Below are 17,240 nucleotides of genomic sequence, written 5' to 3' on the forward strand. Positions count from 1 at the left end.
CGCTATGTGATATTTTTAATATTCTCTTTGGTATCAAATAAATTAACAAAATATGGAAGGAAGACATTTTATACTATTCACCAACTGTCATGTTTCGTAAGACACCCTGTTATAGTTTATATAGTAGATGATGAATGATAATTAGGTTAATTTATTAATTACATTTATTCATATGCTGAATATATATATACACATATTGAATTGTATAATGCTAAATCAATTATATAAATTATACACATACATTTGCAAGAAACCCCAGAGAACTTGAATTAAATATCTGGTTTGCAATGAGTCTAGTAAGAATGTCTTTCTTTGAGTATAGTATAGAGGACGTGAGTCAGACTCTAATAAAAACGCATAAATAACTTCCAGTATATATATTTCTTATAACTTATTACTAGAGGGTTCAGAACTAGAGTCAATATCGATATCACACGTGTAGATGTATTTATCTGTACTATGCCCCGTATCCGTTCTATCTCATTCTGTTGAATCTTGTGGAACTTGTTTAACGCGGCCAGGCATCGTCTTCCACAATAGGCTCTTTGTTTTTGCTTTGTTTGTTTTAAAGGAACTAATGGTGTGTATTTATTTATCTACAAAAACGTATTAGGATGTTTTATATTTAAAAATAAATATTTAAACCAATTATTTAAAACCCGATTTGGGCATAGGATTCGGGATTTTAAGAAATACATGAAGTGAGTCAGCTGTTGAGTTCAAACTGTACGCTAGCTTACACTTCAATTTTGAAGGAACACATGCAGTGCGTCAGCTGTTGAGTTCAAACTGTACGCTAGCTTACACTTCAATTTTTAAGGAACACATGCAGTGCGTCAGCTGTTGAGATCAAACTTTTAAAGTATCGATCGGTGTCCACTGTCCATGTTTACTAAAACTCCCTGTATTAAGTGATTTTAGTTAATTATAGAAAATGAATATTATCCTGCAGCCGACAGTATTAATAAACATATTCAATAAACATTTAAACACATTTGCCAATATTTCGCATTTTTGGTTAATTACTTTGCCACATGTTTATGCCCCGGGTAAATAGTGTACTGTAGTTCATGGAAACATTAAGTGCTTGCCCCTATCCTGTCCTGTATTAACTCATTAACATACATAAAGTAGTGTAGTACATGTAAAGTTTATGTATCTGTCCATCAATATACTTAAGGCTATAGTGTAGTGCATTGAATGTACAGTTTATATAAATATATATATATATATATATTCCTGTCCTGATTCAACTCACTTTTGTACACTCTACATAGCATAAATGTATGTACATGTAAAGTTATGTACCTGTCCAGAATTAACCTTCCGAACCATTTCTGAGGTTTTATTCCACCTGAGATTCATTGCAGCGGTCTAATTAAAAAATATATAACAATATACAGGGTTGCCCACAAGGATGAAACTCTGCGTACATATTGAAACCAGTTCTCTCTGGGCGAATTTGTAAACAAGAATAGATGCCTCAGTGTTCGTTTAGTATCCGAGGAGGTTAAAAGCATTAAATTTGATAATTTTGATAATTCACATAATAGTTTTCTATGACCAGAATATTTCATTGATTATTTATGTGAAAGATGGATCCCATGTCAGGCTTCGACATCATTCTTGTGTTTATATTACCGTCCAATGACAGTACACTGCAGTACAAAAGATGCGTACACCTATAAAATAACTTTCCTTGCATTAAATCCTTGCGTAGTACATTTGAATTTCCAAGCCGGGTCGACCTTTCCGTTCCTATAGATTGTACTGTATCGCTCGGACATCGGGTAAATGAAGCAGACACTCAATAGGACTAGTCGGTGCAACAAGGTTAACGCGGTCAGACTTTAGGTTAGATTTACTTTTTCTGAAGGGTCAGGGGTGCGAGTACCGTCTGTTTCCTTAAATTCAGAATTCCCTGCAACTGTAAACTTTCTTCTTTCTTTGCTAAATCATTTAATAATTCAATAAAAGACTTTGCTCATTGTTCGGACAAAAGACATAATGTATCCTTGCGATCGTCTTTACAGTCTCATCCTGTGTGGGTAAAAAGTGGAAGATATTCTTTAATCAATTGAAGGTTTTTATCATCAATTTTTCAAGATACAGTGTATCCCAGATATATGACTACATAGACCGTCATAAGTTTTTTGATAATTCTATAGAAACTTCTTTTTATTTTTAATTCGAGGTAAATCTAATAGCCCTGAAATATGTATGCAATTGATTTATTAATATTAAACTAATTTTTCCGTGGCATTTAATCTTAAATATGTAATACGACATTATAAACAACTCTTGCTATGTATTCATATATCTGGGATTCACTGTATATTTTACAATAAACTAATGTCAAATCATGTATCTAGAAAAATAATGAATTGGTGAAAAAAAAGGATGGATGTATGGATGGATGACTGGATGTAATCATGCAATGATGAGATAATGAAAGGATGAGTTTATAATTTAAAGAATGAAAAGCTAGGTGAAAGGAAGGAAGGATGAATGATTGAATGAATGAATGAAAACCTTCTGCGCAATAGTAGATGATCCTTCAACTAAACAGTCCACAAATACCCCAGATACATCTGTATAAACATCGTCCAATTCCTAAAATAATAAAAAAGTAATAAAAAATAATTAAAAAATAAAAATCTTTCTAGATTACTTAAACCCTATCCTTGATACAAATAAAACCTTAACATCATGGTCTTAAACCATATCCTTGATACAAACTAAACCCTACCCTTGCCTTGATACAAACTAAACACTAACATCCTGTACTTAAACCCTATCCTTGATACAAACTATACCCTAAAATCCTTTACTTAAACCCTATCCTCGATACAAAATATACCCTGAAATCCTGTACTTAAACCCTACCCTTGATACAAACTAAACCCTATCATCCTGTAATTAAACCCTATCCTCGAAACAAACTATACCCTAAAATCCTGTACTTAAACCCTATCCTTGATACAAACTAAACTCTAACATCCTGTACCTAAACCCTATTATTGATACAAACTGTACTCTAAAATCCTGTAATTAGAACCTATCCTTGATACAAATTAAACCCTAACATCCTGTACTTAAACCCTATCCTCGATACAAACTATACCCTAAAATCCTGTACTTAAAACCTACCCTTGATACAAACTAAACCCTATCCTTGATCCATCCCAGATACACATATCTAACAGGATAAAAAGACAGATGTTTAAATCTAATCTTGAGATGAATTATCTGAGCAAACTTTAAACAATGAGTTGATGTAAAAACAGGAAAATCTTTTCTGAACTTTAATTGGACCTGAAACTAGAGTTTCATCAACCCTAATTAGTTTCCTTTTCTCTTATTTACAAAGGATTATGCAGATAGTATTCTTTGTATTACAGATTGTGTTATTATAGAGGTACTCATGTTTAAACATGGTATCTGGAGAAGATATCCCCCTGTTAAACCTGGTACCTGGAGAAGATAAGCCTCCTGTTAAACCTGGTACCTGGAGAAGATAAACATCCTGTTAAACCTGGTACCTGGAGAAGATATCCCTCCTGTTAAACCTGGTCCTGGAGAAGATATCCCTCCTGTTAAGCCTGGTACCTGGAGAAGAAGAACTCATATTAAACCTAGTACCTGGAGAAGATGAGGGAGGTTCTCTCCATAGTACTGATCTATCACTGCATTCGTGAAGTGAACCTGCTGGGCGTAATTATTATGCCTGCAAAACAGTATATATATAAACCTATGTGAATGAAAGCAAAACAGAATAGATAAACCTATGTGAATGAACGCAAAACAGAATATATATAAACCAATGTGAATGAATGCAAAACAGAATATATATAAACCTATGTGATTGAATGCAAAACAGAATATCAAATCAAATCAAATCAAATCAAATATTTATTGCACGAAGATTAGATTTTATACAATATAAATATCACATAGAAAAGTATAATCCTCGTGAGGGAAAATTAATCTGGGGGGGCCAGGTTTTCATAAAATAATAGAATTAAGGTTTAGGAAATTATTTAGTTGAGAAACAACAATTTTTTCAAGAATTTTACTCAGAGTAGGAAGGCAGGATATGGGACGAAAATTACTCAAATTATCTATGGCACCAGCTTTAAATATAGGTACAACACGGGCTAGTTTATAAGAGTTAGGAAAAATACCAGACTTAAGAGATAAGTTAAATATATGAGACAAGGGTTTACTGATTTCTGAAGCAACTGATTTAATAAGACAAGTACTAATATTATCAATATCCTTAGTAGATTTAGATTCTAAGTTTTGAATTTTTTCCTCAACTAGACTTGGAGTAAGATCAGTAAAAGTGAAATCCGAGCCAGAGAACTCATTTAAGTAAGTTTCAGGATTTGAATCAGTAGCGGGTAAGTTCTCAGCAATGGATTTACCGATGTTGGAAAAGAAATTATTAAAAGAATTGGCAATTTCAACCGAACCATTTATTTGAACCCCATCTAGGTTTATTGTTTCAATATGATCACCTTTAGCAGACTTTCTACCAATGATTTCATTCAAAAATTGCCAAGTTTTTTTAGGATTGCTCTGGTTCTCCAACAGTTTACTCTCATACTAAAGTTTTTTACTAAGGCGAATAAGTTTATTGTAAAGCTTACGATAATTTTGGTAATTAACCTTATTAACTGGCTCAGGATTGACTAAAGCAATTTTACCAAGATAAAGTTTTTTAGATCGAGAAACAAGTAAGCCCTGAGTCATGAAACCTTGTAACTTATGAATCTTGCGGTTAAATTTGGATGTAACCTCAGGAAAGTAAATATCAAACATTGAAGAGAATATATCATTAAAAGCTGAGTCAGCTAGGTCGACTTCGTCTAAGCTAAGTACATTATCCCAACTTAAACTCTGAAGAGCATTTTTAAAGGCTAAAATGTTAACTTGGGAAAAATTTCTATGCTTAGTAAGTTTGTTTATATTGCTTACGCGCTTAACAGGTATTTCGGAGAATGTCATGAAATGATCTGAGATACGATTAACAATAACACCAGCATCAAACTTAGAAGCATTAATATTAGTAAATATTTGATCAATCAGAGAGAAATTGGAATCAGTAAAATGGGTTGACTTTGTAATGACATTTAGAAAACCATTACCAAGAGCTGTTTCAAAAAATTCTTTAATTCTTGGACTATAAGGAATTTTTAGGAGGTCAAGATTACTGTCGGTTAGTATAAAAAAATCTGAATATATATATAAACCAATTTGAATGAATGCAAAACAGAATATATATATAAACCAATGTGAATGAATGCAAAACAGAATATATATAAACCTATGTAAATGAATGTAAAACAGAATATATATATAAACCTATGTGAATGAATGCAAAACAGAATATATATAAACCAATGTGAATGAATGCAAAACAGAATATATATAAACCAATGTGAATGAATGCAAAACAGAATATACAGTAAACCCCATATTAAAGAAGAAGTTAAAAAAGCTAAAAACTATGAAACCTTGGTAAACACTACGAACGTGACATTTAAAGCCGACAGTGAACAGTGAACAAGCCTTATATTGATTACTGTTGTGGAATGTGACAAGATATCTTAAACTTTAAATATACAAATTCCAAAACAATTTTCTAACTTAGAGACATCGATTTTTCTAATTGTGTAAAAGATAAGATTAGATTTTTAAATTTTTAGAAATCCTTCAAGGGATTTAGACGTAAATTGGGAAGATAAGGGAGGATTACATTTAACAGTAAAGAATCTATATTATTTTAACTCAATATAGCAATCAGTAGATAATGATTTTATAAGGCTGGCCATCTTACTCCGCCCCAGTTGTTTACAATCCACGGATCAACCCCCAAAGTAGTAGTTTTGAACGTCGAATTTGTGCTCAAACTCAGAATTTACAGATTTTTAAAAAGTTTAATATGTCTCAAATGAATCCGTAAGAAGTTTTCCACAACATTGCATACTCAGTTCAACTACCTTACATAGCCGGTCACTCCTTTTAAAGAAATAAAAGACTTGCCAAAAAGTTTAATTTTTGAATCCCTAAATCTTTGGAATCTGATGATGTTATCATTTTGAAATTTCAACCTTATAGACTTATTGATCAAAGTTTGATGTTTCGAGCGTCTAAATCCTACGACATTAGGTTGCAAAGATATAGGTATGTGTAGCGAATAATCAATTTCTTTTTTGAAGTTTACAGTTCTGAAATGAGTAATATCCTTTTAATATTATTTTGGATATTTTTTAGCAACTAATTTTTTCTTAAAAATTCATTTTGATAAAGTTGCAGTTCCCTCTTTTTTAAAATACTTTACTTCTAAAATTCGTTGGACTCTCGTTTTTTTGTTAACATTTTTCAATTATTAAGTTTATATGCAACTAACCTTTCTAAATATGCAGCTAAGGATGCTGGGGACTGGTTTTCTACATGGTTGGACCAGGAGTTCAGATAATCTCCATGCACCTAATCATAATTTTAATTTTATGTTTAGAAACTTTTTTAATTAAAATATTATTGCTTAAGGAATTTACTCTTTGTCACAAACTCTAATTTTTCAGTCCCCTTATCTTTGCAATGTTGTAGACCTTAGATATTTAAAACTATGAATTCTATTAGATTAAGTTGAAACGATAGAATGTTTTCCCTCGGCTATACTTCCAAAAATATGGAATCGATTGATTTAATTTGAGCTTAAAGAAACTAAATCTGCAAAATCGTTTAAAAGAAAAGTCGCCAAGATCTATTTAGATAGTTATGCAAGTTATATATGTAAAAAAGAAAACTGTGTCTAAACTTAGACTTTACTATCTTCTTCCCCCTAACATTCTGTACATAAACATGATTTTAATAACATATGTTACCCTCTGCTCCAAACCTTCCGCTGAATACTCTCCCTTTCCCTTAAACTTCATCACCCCCTCCTTACCTTATCCCTGATTTATCATCATTATCAAGAAGAATTGAACACAAGGAGGGGGCAATAGGGTTTCCGTACACTTTGCTGTGACGTTTTTAGACTGTGACTTGGTCCCAGAGAAGTCCAAATAAATCCAAAGATGTATGTCAGATGAGAATGAGAAAATATTAATGCCAAGTATTTCTTTTAGAGCAAACTGAAGGGCCCCTGATTCAGTATTTTAGAGCAAACTGAAGGGCTCTTGATTCAGTACTTTAGAGCAAACTGAAGGGTCCCTGATTCAGTATTTTAGAGAGCAAACTGAAGGGCCCTTGATTCAGTATTTTAGAGCAAACTGAAGGGCCCCTGATTCAGTATTTTAGAGCAAACTGAAGGGCCCCTGATTCAGTATTTTAAAGCAAACTGAAGGGTCCCTGATTCAGTATTTTAGAGCAAACTGAAGGTTCCCTGACTCAGTATTTTAGAGCAAACTGAAGAACCCCTGATTCAGTATTTTAGAGCAAACTGAAGGGCCCCTGATTCAGTATTTTAGAGCAAACTAAAGGGCCGCTGATTCAGTATTTTAGTTTTAATTCCCTCAAGTTTAAATGTTAAATCATTAAAATGAATTGGAAATGACTTCTTTTGATCTGTTACATTTTAATTCTAATTTAGGTATTGGATTTACAGTTTAAATAAAGTACTTTTGAATTTGATGCAACAGAAAAGAAAAAATCTTTTATATTTTGTTTCAAATTTTACAGGGTTCAATAAAATTCCATTCTTGGTCAAGATAATATTTTTTGTTTTACTTGGACGGAAATTGCACATTTTGTGTCATCATCTTTTTATCCTGACAGTGATACAAAGTTCTCACGTAAAATGTATGAGAGTTTATTCTTTAACTTCACTCACTTATTTGGGTAATTTTAGGGTAGACTGAACAGCCTATTCGCTGTTGATTGGTATTAGTCTTACTTCTCTGTGACAACTGTGGCCGGAGAAAATACCCAAATAACTGAACGGTTCCTTTAAGCTGAAACAACAGTTTTATAACTCTAAATTACTCATATCTAGGGCTACAAAACAAAGTTGTGAGAACGCTAGGTAGCATCAAGTCCAGGGCGTTGTACAACTTTACAGTCTTGAAAATTGATGTAACTAAAGGATCAATGTAACTAAAGGATCAATGTGACCTGATGGTGTAAACCTTTGATTTTACAAACTTTAACCGTTTGATCAATAGCAGATTTCATAAAAGGTAGAAATATCAAAGATATGCGAAATACGGTTGCAATGATATTTAATGAGTATGCACGCAAATCTGCCCCTTTAGTAAAAGTAAATTCAACCTATATGAAGCATAAAGTCTGACCGCGTCAACCTTGTTGTACCGGCTAGTCCTGTCCATAGAGCTAGGTACAGTACAAACGGAAAGGTTGACCCGGCTCGGAAATCCAAATGTACTACGGCTGCCCGTGTATGACTTATACAGCGATAACCGGAAAACAATAGAATAGGAAGACGACATTATAGCAATACCAATCTGTATTTAATGTTGTTAAAAGTAAATAATTTTACAATACAATTATTAAATCACTAATTTAGTGAATTGCGTCTATTTACACTCAACAAATGCTGAGTCTCGTGCTCATTGGTATTTTTAAAATTATAGCTTAAATCTAAAAGTCACTTTTTCCCACTTCTGTTTGCGAATTGCACGAGATGGCTGTATCGACGTCTGTGTTTCCTTCAAGATTATTAAAAAAAGTGAACCTTGGAAAGTTTATCTTCGTTCTCCGCTATAATGCTTTCATAACTCTCCCTCTGACTAAACACTTTTCTAAAAATAGATTTATTAGTTTCATGAATTCATCTAAAGCTGAAAACTATTTCTATTGACTACTTGACATTGAGGTTTTTTACAGGGGTGTTATGTATTATTTCTCCCCCCCCCCCTCTGAGGAAAAAGAAATTGATTTTTAGCGGGAAATTATCATAATGGATGAAAAAAACATGTGATGGACAATTTTTCATTTTGCCCCTTTATCTATCATTTCCAAATTCATAATATGATTTTGCAAATATTATATTATATTTGCAAATATTATATTATATTTGCAAATATTATATTTTATTTGCAAATATTATATTATATTTGCGAATATTATATTATATTTGCAATTATGATATAATATTTGCAAATATTATTATAATAAATAATAAGCACTGATTTCCATCTTATGTCCGGAATAATTTAATTGATCAGATTTTGAAGTGCCCAAATTGGATCTCGAGATCAAGCATTCAAGATTAACAACATTCAAACAAAAGTTTCAATTTTTGTTCATTAAAAAGAAATATTTGATATTGTTAATTTTATCTAATACAGTACAGTGTACAGTGTACTGTACACTGTACACTGTACTGTACACTGAACACTGTACTGTACAGTTGATATTGTTAATTTTATCCAATCCTGCCGCCTTGGAATTTAAGACAAACTTTTTATTAGAAGCTAGGAAAATAAGTAAAGTTAGCAATTAGCCTTGGTCTTTGGAATTTTAAAATATTCAGGCACCCCAGACTCAAATACCAATCATATATCCATTTTATAATCTTATACACATTGAGAAACAAATATAGAATTAAGGTTCGGAGTAAAATTTAAAATTTTAATCCTTTTATTCAGCCCATTGAAATATAGAAGAATGGAAACTAATTTTTAACAACTGAAACAGCAAAAATACAGAATTGCAGAAATCTAGAAATGGAAAACTAAATACTGGAAAACTGAAACAGGAAAAAAACAGTATACAGAACAGTAACATGGAATACGGAAAACTAGTAATATGGAATACAGAATACAGATACCTAGTATAGTATTCAGGCATACAGAATACAGAAACCTAATAAAGTAATATGGAATACAGTATACAGAAACCTAAAATAGTATTATGGAATACAGAATACAGAAACCTAGTATAGTATTCTGGCATACAGAATACAGAAACCTAATATAGTATTATGGAATACAGAATACAGAAACCCATAGTATTCTGGCATACAGAATACAGAAACCTAATATAGTATTATGGAATACAGAATACAGAAACCCATAGTATTAGTATTCTGGCATACAGAATACAGAAACCTAATATAGTATTATGGAATACAGAATACAGAAACCCATAGTATTCTGGCATACAGAATACAGAAACCTAATATAGTATTATGGAATACAGAATACAGAAACCCATAGTATTATGAAATACAGAATACAGAAACCTAGTATGGTATTATGGAATACAGAATACAGAATACAAAATAGAGATAACTAGTGGTGGATTACTGAACATTGAAAACTGAAACAGTAAAAATACGGAATAAAAAAACTAGTAATGGAATACTTAATACTAAATATTGAATATATTTCTTACCTTGATTGTATCTTCATATGAAAAGTTTTCTCTAGAAGAGTTCTTGCCACGGAACGACTTAAGGTACTGGCGATCTCAGTGTGACAAGAAGAATCCTGAAAAGTGTACAGTACAGTGTACAGTACAATGTACAGTACAGCGTACAGTACAGTGTAGAGTACAGTGTACAGTACAGTGTACAGTACAGTGTACAGTACAATATACAGTACAGTGTAAAGTACAGTGTAGAGTACAGTGTACAGTACAGTGTACAGTACAGTGTACAGTACAGTGTACAGTACAGTGTAGAGTACAGTGTACAGTACCGTGTACAGTACAGTGTACAGTACAGTACACTGTACAGTGTACAGTACAGTGTAGAGTACAGTGTACAGTACAGTGTACAGTACAGTTTACAGTACAGTGTACAGTACAGTGTAGAGTACAGTGTGCAGTAAGTGTACAGTACAGTGTACAGTACAGTGTAGAGTACAGAGTACAGTGTGCAGTACAGTGTACAGTACAGTATAAAGTACAGTGTACAGTACAGTGTACAGTACAGTGTACAGTACAGTGTACAGTACAGTGTACAGTACAGTGTACAGTACAGTGTACAGTACAGTGTACACTACAGTGTACAGCACAATGTACAGTACAGTGTACAGTACAGTGTACAGTACAGTGTACAGTACAGCGTACAGTACAGTGTACAGTGCAGTGTACAGTACCTAATTGCTAATTTTAAGTTGGGAAACTGTATAATCCCTGGCAAAGTCTAACCAGTGAATGGCTGCAGTGAATGGTATCCAACTTCAAAGGTTGAACCGTAAAGAGGGAAAGGAAGGAACCGCTAAACTGATTGTTTTTAGGGTGCAATAGTTTTGGCCTCTTAATTCTAATTTATTCAAATAATTATTAGACCTGAAGAACGTCGGCCATCCATTGTTCCCAGCTGATTGATATCGAACTGTTAGATCGAGGCCTGAATAGATAGATTTGTACTGAAGAATACTAACTTGTTGTTCAAAATGTCGAACTATACTATAAACATTTTTAAATCCCAAGCGTTTTGTTGTAATAGAATATTAGCAAAATTTCATCTATTTTTTATCACAAACACTCTATTCATAATGTTTTACAATAAATTTATTATTTCGAAATCTCTTCGATACAATCATAATGTTATGATAGCTTAAAAAGAAAGATATTGATAATGAGTATATATAGATCAGGGCCATAGTAAAAAACGTCAAACTCAAGGTTATAATGCAAGGGAAGTTATTTCAGAGGTGTACGCATCTTTTGTACTGCAGTGTACTGTCCCTGGGCGGTAATGTAAACACAAGACGGGTGTCACAGCCTGACATGGGATCCATCTTTCACATATAAAATCAATGAAATATTCTGATCATAGGAAACTAATATGTGAATTATCAAAATTATCAAAATTAAATGCTTTTAACCTCCCCGAATACTAAACGATCCCTGATGTATCTATTCTTGTTTACAAATTCCGCCCAAGAAGAACTGGTTTCAATAAACCTCTGAGAGTTCCAATAATATTTAACTTAAATAAAACTCTGAGAATTCCAATAATATATAACTTAAATAAAGCTCTGAGAGTTCCAATAATATATAACTTAAATAAAACTCTGAGAGTTCCAATAATATATAACTTAAATAAACCTCTGAAAGTTCCAATAATATATAACTTAAATTTTGCATATTTGAAATGGCATGGTCAAGGGCTTTTAAAAAATGTATAATTTTTCATTTTTTGGACAAATTTTTTTTTTGCAAACATTTTTACTATAAAACTAGATTTTGCGATAAAAAATTCAATTTTCGCAAATTTGCAAAATTGTTTGCAGATTCTAAAAGTAGAGCACAAGAGCTTTCTAATGATGTATCATTTGTCATATTTGACATAAAAAATGGGATTTAGAGGGGGGGGGTCAAATTGATCCCCAGCGTATCCTGGTTTTCAAGTACCCCAGCAGGGATAGGGTTAAATAAAACTCTGAAAGTTCCAATAATATATAACTTAAATAGATTCTTTTCAAAGAAAACTAAAAAAAATATCTATTAAACTTGTAAAAGAGAGCTAATACTGAAAATGTTAATTTATAAAAGGGAGTGTTCGCGAAAAATGAAAGGGGGTAGAGGCTCACGGCGAAAAATAAGCGCTTTTGATCGCTACTATTCTTCCTTCTATCTTTTGCGTCTATAAGGAGAAAATTGTTAAAAACGACTTATACTGAAGAACGTAATGTCCATATAAATTGAGAAAGTTGCAATATACGACTCGTATTGTTAAATATTAATTTAATTTCAAACAAATCATCCAGATATTACCACCTACTGTCATCGATTATTTTTCGACGCATTCGTATATAGTTAGTATTTCATGATATGTTTATTTGTTTTGTATACAATGCACTTAATAGTTGGTCGCCAGGTGTCTCTGCTCTCGATGCTTTGAATGACTTGCACGTGTCAGAGACACCTAGCGGAAAAAACGTCGCTTTAGACGCAACAGATAGAAGCAAGACTAGTAACGATCAAAAGCGATTATTTATCGCCGTAAGCCTATACCCCCTTTCATTTTTCGCGAACACTCCCTTTAAGAGATAAAAAAGAATCTCCTACATTTCTAAGTAACATTAAAAACAATATTTCTGAAGTTAGAACCTTTGTAATGTAAGTCTTGGGATTCTTAATATGAGTATAAATCATCAAATTTAAAAGCTCCCCCATTGAATATCGACGAGATCAAGCGTTCAATACCAACGATACTCCACACATCAATTCCGACCTCTGATAATCTATATACAAACCCGTCATTCAGAATATCAGAAGTCCTTTTCCTAAACTCTTCCACAAGAAGAGCACTGTCTTCAGCAAACTGCTCATGGATCTTAGAGAGCTGGTGGTTGAAGTCACTCACTGAAAAATAGTAATATCACTATCCATTGATGTGCATCATTTTCAAATTCGTTTTTAGACTTTTCAATTCAGGAATCTGAGTTGTGCGTCCTATTTTAAAATTGCATGCTCGAGGATTTTGAGGTGGCTTTTACGAGAAATTGAGGAGAATATGTTGCTCGGACAAGATATTGGTGTGGTTGGCCTTCCTCCCCTCGGTAAACAAATAATACAGACAAACGGAGAAAACAGCTATAAATATAAAGTAGTTATTTCTTTCTTTTTTGTTTGGATGTCCGATCATAACTCATGAACCACGTGAAATTTTTATTTTGGAACTCGGAAGAAGCCCGGGAATGTTCTTCGTTAGGTGTTAAGAGTCTAAGTTGAGTGAATTGACTTAAATAGTGAAATTTTGTTTCCCGGTAAAATCGACTAAGTGCGGGTAAACGGCGGTAGTAACAATAAGCAACCTAGGCAGCGCCGGGTTCCCAAAGCTATAAATACTTTATAAATTTATATACAGAAATCAATAAATATTGTAATTTAGCACTGATATTCAACTTATCTTTACTAAAGGAATTGAGTTTTTGCCACAAACTTACATTTTCTAAACCTTTTTCTTTGGTGTAAACCTTTGATATTTCAACCTAAAAACCATCTTTCTTCCTGGTATTTCAACAAAAAAAAAATTGCGATTTTTCGCTAAATCAAAGTTGCAGTATTTCCGAATTTAAGAACCTGCAGGATCATTAAAATATACAATACAAGCTGAAGGGCCCGGCGTTGCCCATTAAAAAATTTTTTTTTTAAATGTTGAAAAAAAAATATTTTAAGATAATTGTCGAGAGGATACAAAAAGAAAGGAACAGGATCTAAAGAGAAGAAAGAAAGAAAAATATTAATCTTTAAATCAAAATTCTGACTCAGGAACTCAGAACCAAATCTAAGCATCATCAAATTGTTGAGGGCTCTTTAAACCTTCCAGGTATTTTCATTAGTATATACTGAACATTTAGATATTCTACAATAAATATTGTATTTGTAATTTATTATCAATATTCAAATATTCTAATATATATTGTAGTTTATAGTCAATTATCAAATAATCCACATGACACAGGGGGTCCCACTCCCATAGTAAATATGGAACTGAAGTAGTGATTAATAATCTGCATTGTTACAGTTTTTACTTGTTTCGTATTTGATTTATAAAATCGGATGTTACATTATTATATTTTATCCAATTTTATAATCTCAATGTTTTGAATAGGTTCTATCTTTTCAAAAGTTTTTAGTTCTGGTTTTCATACTTATAAATCATATTTAACGAGACACTAACTGCACCCTTCATTTTATTTTCTCAAAATTCATTTCTCCAAAATTTAACAATTCATTATCTTAATATTTTCCTGCGCAATTGAAGGTTTCTATTGAGGATTCTCAAAGTATATTGGAAATGTTGGCAAAGTTTTTATTTTAATAATTATTCATAAAAGAATTGAGTTTTTGCCACAAACTCTAGTTTTATAACTCTTTTTTCTTTGAAACACAATGTCGTAGACTTTTGATATTTTTTACTTCTCTTCGATCAAATAATCTAAGTTCAGAATTTCAAAGGTTTACACCATCAAGTTGCAAAGATGATTAGAAAACTTGAGGTTGTGGCAAAGACTCCATTCACTTAGAATTTTTGTTAAAATGCTGCAGCGCAGAATAATTGAGATAATGGCCCATAAAAGTTTCACTTTATTTTATGTTTTGAAAATCTACTGATCAAAATAGGAAATTCCGCAAAAATGTTAATGTTAAATACGATCCCTATAAATGTTTGATTGTGCAGCCACGAAAATCATCTACTTTGAAATGTGAAATAAATAAAAACTTTATAAAATAAATAAAAGGGTGTATGTTTGTATGCTGGATTAGTATTGCATCTGATTTTATTTATTACTACCTGAAGAGCCCGGTGTTGCCCGTGGAAAAAAAATGTTGAAAACAAAATTTTCGAAAATTTTTTTGTTTAGCTTACAACAACCCCCCGGCCACCCATGAGTGTAAAAAAAAAAAATTCAGCCCAATCGGTCCAGCCGTTTGGCCGGCTACAGGGAACACACATATATACGAATGTCTTGTTTTATTATTTAGATTTCAATCTTATGTCTGTAACTCATTCTAAACCTCAGTTCATAGTTCCATCACACAGACACATAGATTTAGCCTGATAAGAACAGTTTCAGTAATTTTAAAGACAGGATCGACTTTGAAGTGTCGGAACGGCTTGGGCTTTAATTTTACCGCTCTAACCAAGAAGTACGGAATAGAAGGGAGAAATAACTGACGTGGCCCGCCCTACCATATCATTATACATGCTTTGCAGACTGGTACTCCATTAAAATAAGAAATACTTGTCTGATGTTACAATTACTGCGTATACAATAACCTATTCTGAATATTTCTTAAAGCATGCATAATCATATGGTATTTCATACTCCTTGGCTCTAACTCACTTTTATATGTTGTAGCCCTATGGATAACCATCTAAATTTTAGGACATTAAAGCACTGGTTTTTAGTTTTAGTTTTTAGAACGTAATTGCCAATATTCTTATTGATTTTCGGGGTGAGAGCTTGGAACCTTTAAATACTACTTACCAAGTTTAACAATTTTGAATGTAGTTTGTTGCTGGTTTCTCAAGGGTTCACTAAGAACGGGATGAACAAGATCCCTACAATAAAAAAATAGTTTTGAACAGTGTAGAACTAATGATAGGGGGATTGAGTTTTTTTATAACTAACTGTGAATAAAGGGGGGGGCAGCCGGGCATCCCCCCCCCCCCCAACTGTCTACCTAACTTCATGTTAACTTCAACATTTCAAGATTTACAAATACGAAGAATTCACCCCGGACTAACCAGAGTGAGCAGCATTCAGTTCTTATATTGAAATAAAACGTTTTTGGAATAAAATTCAACATTATTTTACCTTACGGATTTGTTTATTCTATGCTTGTTCATTCAAAATGCAGATGCCGGCATAAAAGAATTTTAGAAAAAAGGCTAAAAAATGATGTTTAATGGGTCAAATTGTGATCGAAAGTCACAGCTTTCTGGAATATTGACAGAATCATTAAATCTCGGGTGCTTAGCGCAAAACAATTAGTTACCCTTTCGAACAAAACTTTAAATTGCAGTTCTCCTTAAACGTGGGATGAAAGGAAATTGAATATATATCTATTTATATCTTTATCTTCGTACATTGGTTTAAAATATACAACTGTTAATAAGGTATTTTTGTTCTATATAATATATATACTTTGCTTGTCTGTCTGTCTGTATTCAATAAACGTCAAAACGGTTTAACCGATCGGGCCCAAATTTTGTGTGGGACCTAACATGCTTGAAATTAAAAATATGTAGTCCAGAGCTGAAAACTTTAGAGTCTTGGATATCGAGATCAATACTTGATCTCCTCTTTTTGTTAATCTCCAGATTATCATAATCTTTATCCACTAAAGTGCCTAGAATTCTACCAATCTGAGTGTACCAAATGAGAGGATTAAGAAAATCAAAAGTTTCCACAGTGGATATTCAGATTAAGCTATCTGGATTAAGGGTATCCAATTCTAAAGTTTCCAGCTCAGGAGTTTTTAATTTTAGGAAAAGGTACTAAATGTCACTTGAATGTCCCTTTAATTAAGTTTTTTTACCTGATATGAAGACCTTGATGACCCATATCTACAGTTAGTTCAATTCTTCCTTCGTGTTTAGTTTTAGGTTTACAGAAGATCACTGGGTGTGATGCCTGCAGGGACACAGAGAATACAAGATTACAGAACACAGGGATACAGAGAATACAAGATTACAGAACACAGGGATACAGAGAATACAAGATTACAGAACACAGGGACACAGAGAATACAAGACTACAGAACACAAGGGGCACACAGAGAATACAAGATTAGAGAAC

At 32.6% G+C, this 17,240-nt stretch overlaps 1 protein-coding gene across 1 annotated transcript in view; it reads right to left on the reverse strand.

Moving 5' to 3' along the window:
- The window catches only part of LOC111701429 (uncharacterized), a gene marked incomplete in the record, with an annotated part of 99,631 nt that overhangs the window by 71,418 nt on the left and 10,973 nt on the right, over window positions 1–17,240 (reverse strand). Inside the window, 10 exon segments of the mRNA XM_023472715.1 lie at window positions 1,309–1,374; window positions 2,533–2,613; window positions 3,643–3,727; window positions 6,416–6,495; window positions 8,705–8,771; window positions 10,369–10,463; window positions 11,269–11,329; window positions 13,185–13,293; window positions 15,927–16,000; window positions 16,981–17,075. Of these exon segments, the coding sequence (XP_023328483.1) occupies window positions 1,309–1,374; window positions 2,533–2,613; window positions 3,643–3,727; window positions 6,416–6,495; window positions 8,705–8,771; window positions 10,369–10,463; window positions 11,269–11,329; window positions 13,185–13,293; window positions 15,927–16,000; window positions 16,981–17,075 (813 nt within the window).

Source organism: Eurytemora carolleeae, unplaced genomic scaffold (assembly GCF_000591075.1).
Source record: "Eurytemora carolleeae unplaced genomic scaffold, Eaff_2.0 scaffold26, whole genome shotgun sequence".
In the NCBI taxonomy this organism is placed as follows: Eukaryota; Metazoa; Arthropoda; class Copepoda; order Calanoida; family Temoridae; genus Eurytemora; species Eurytemora carolleeae.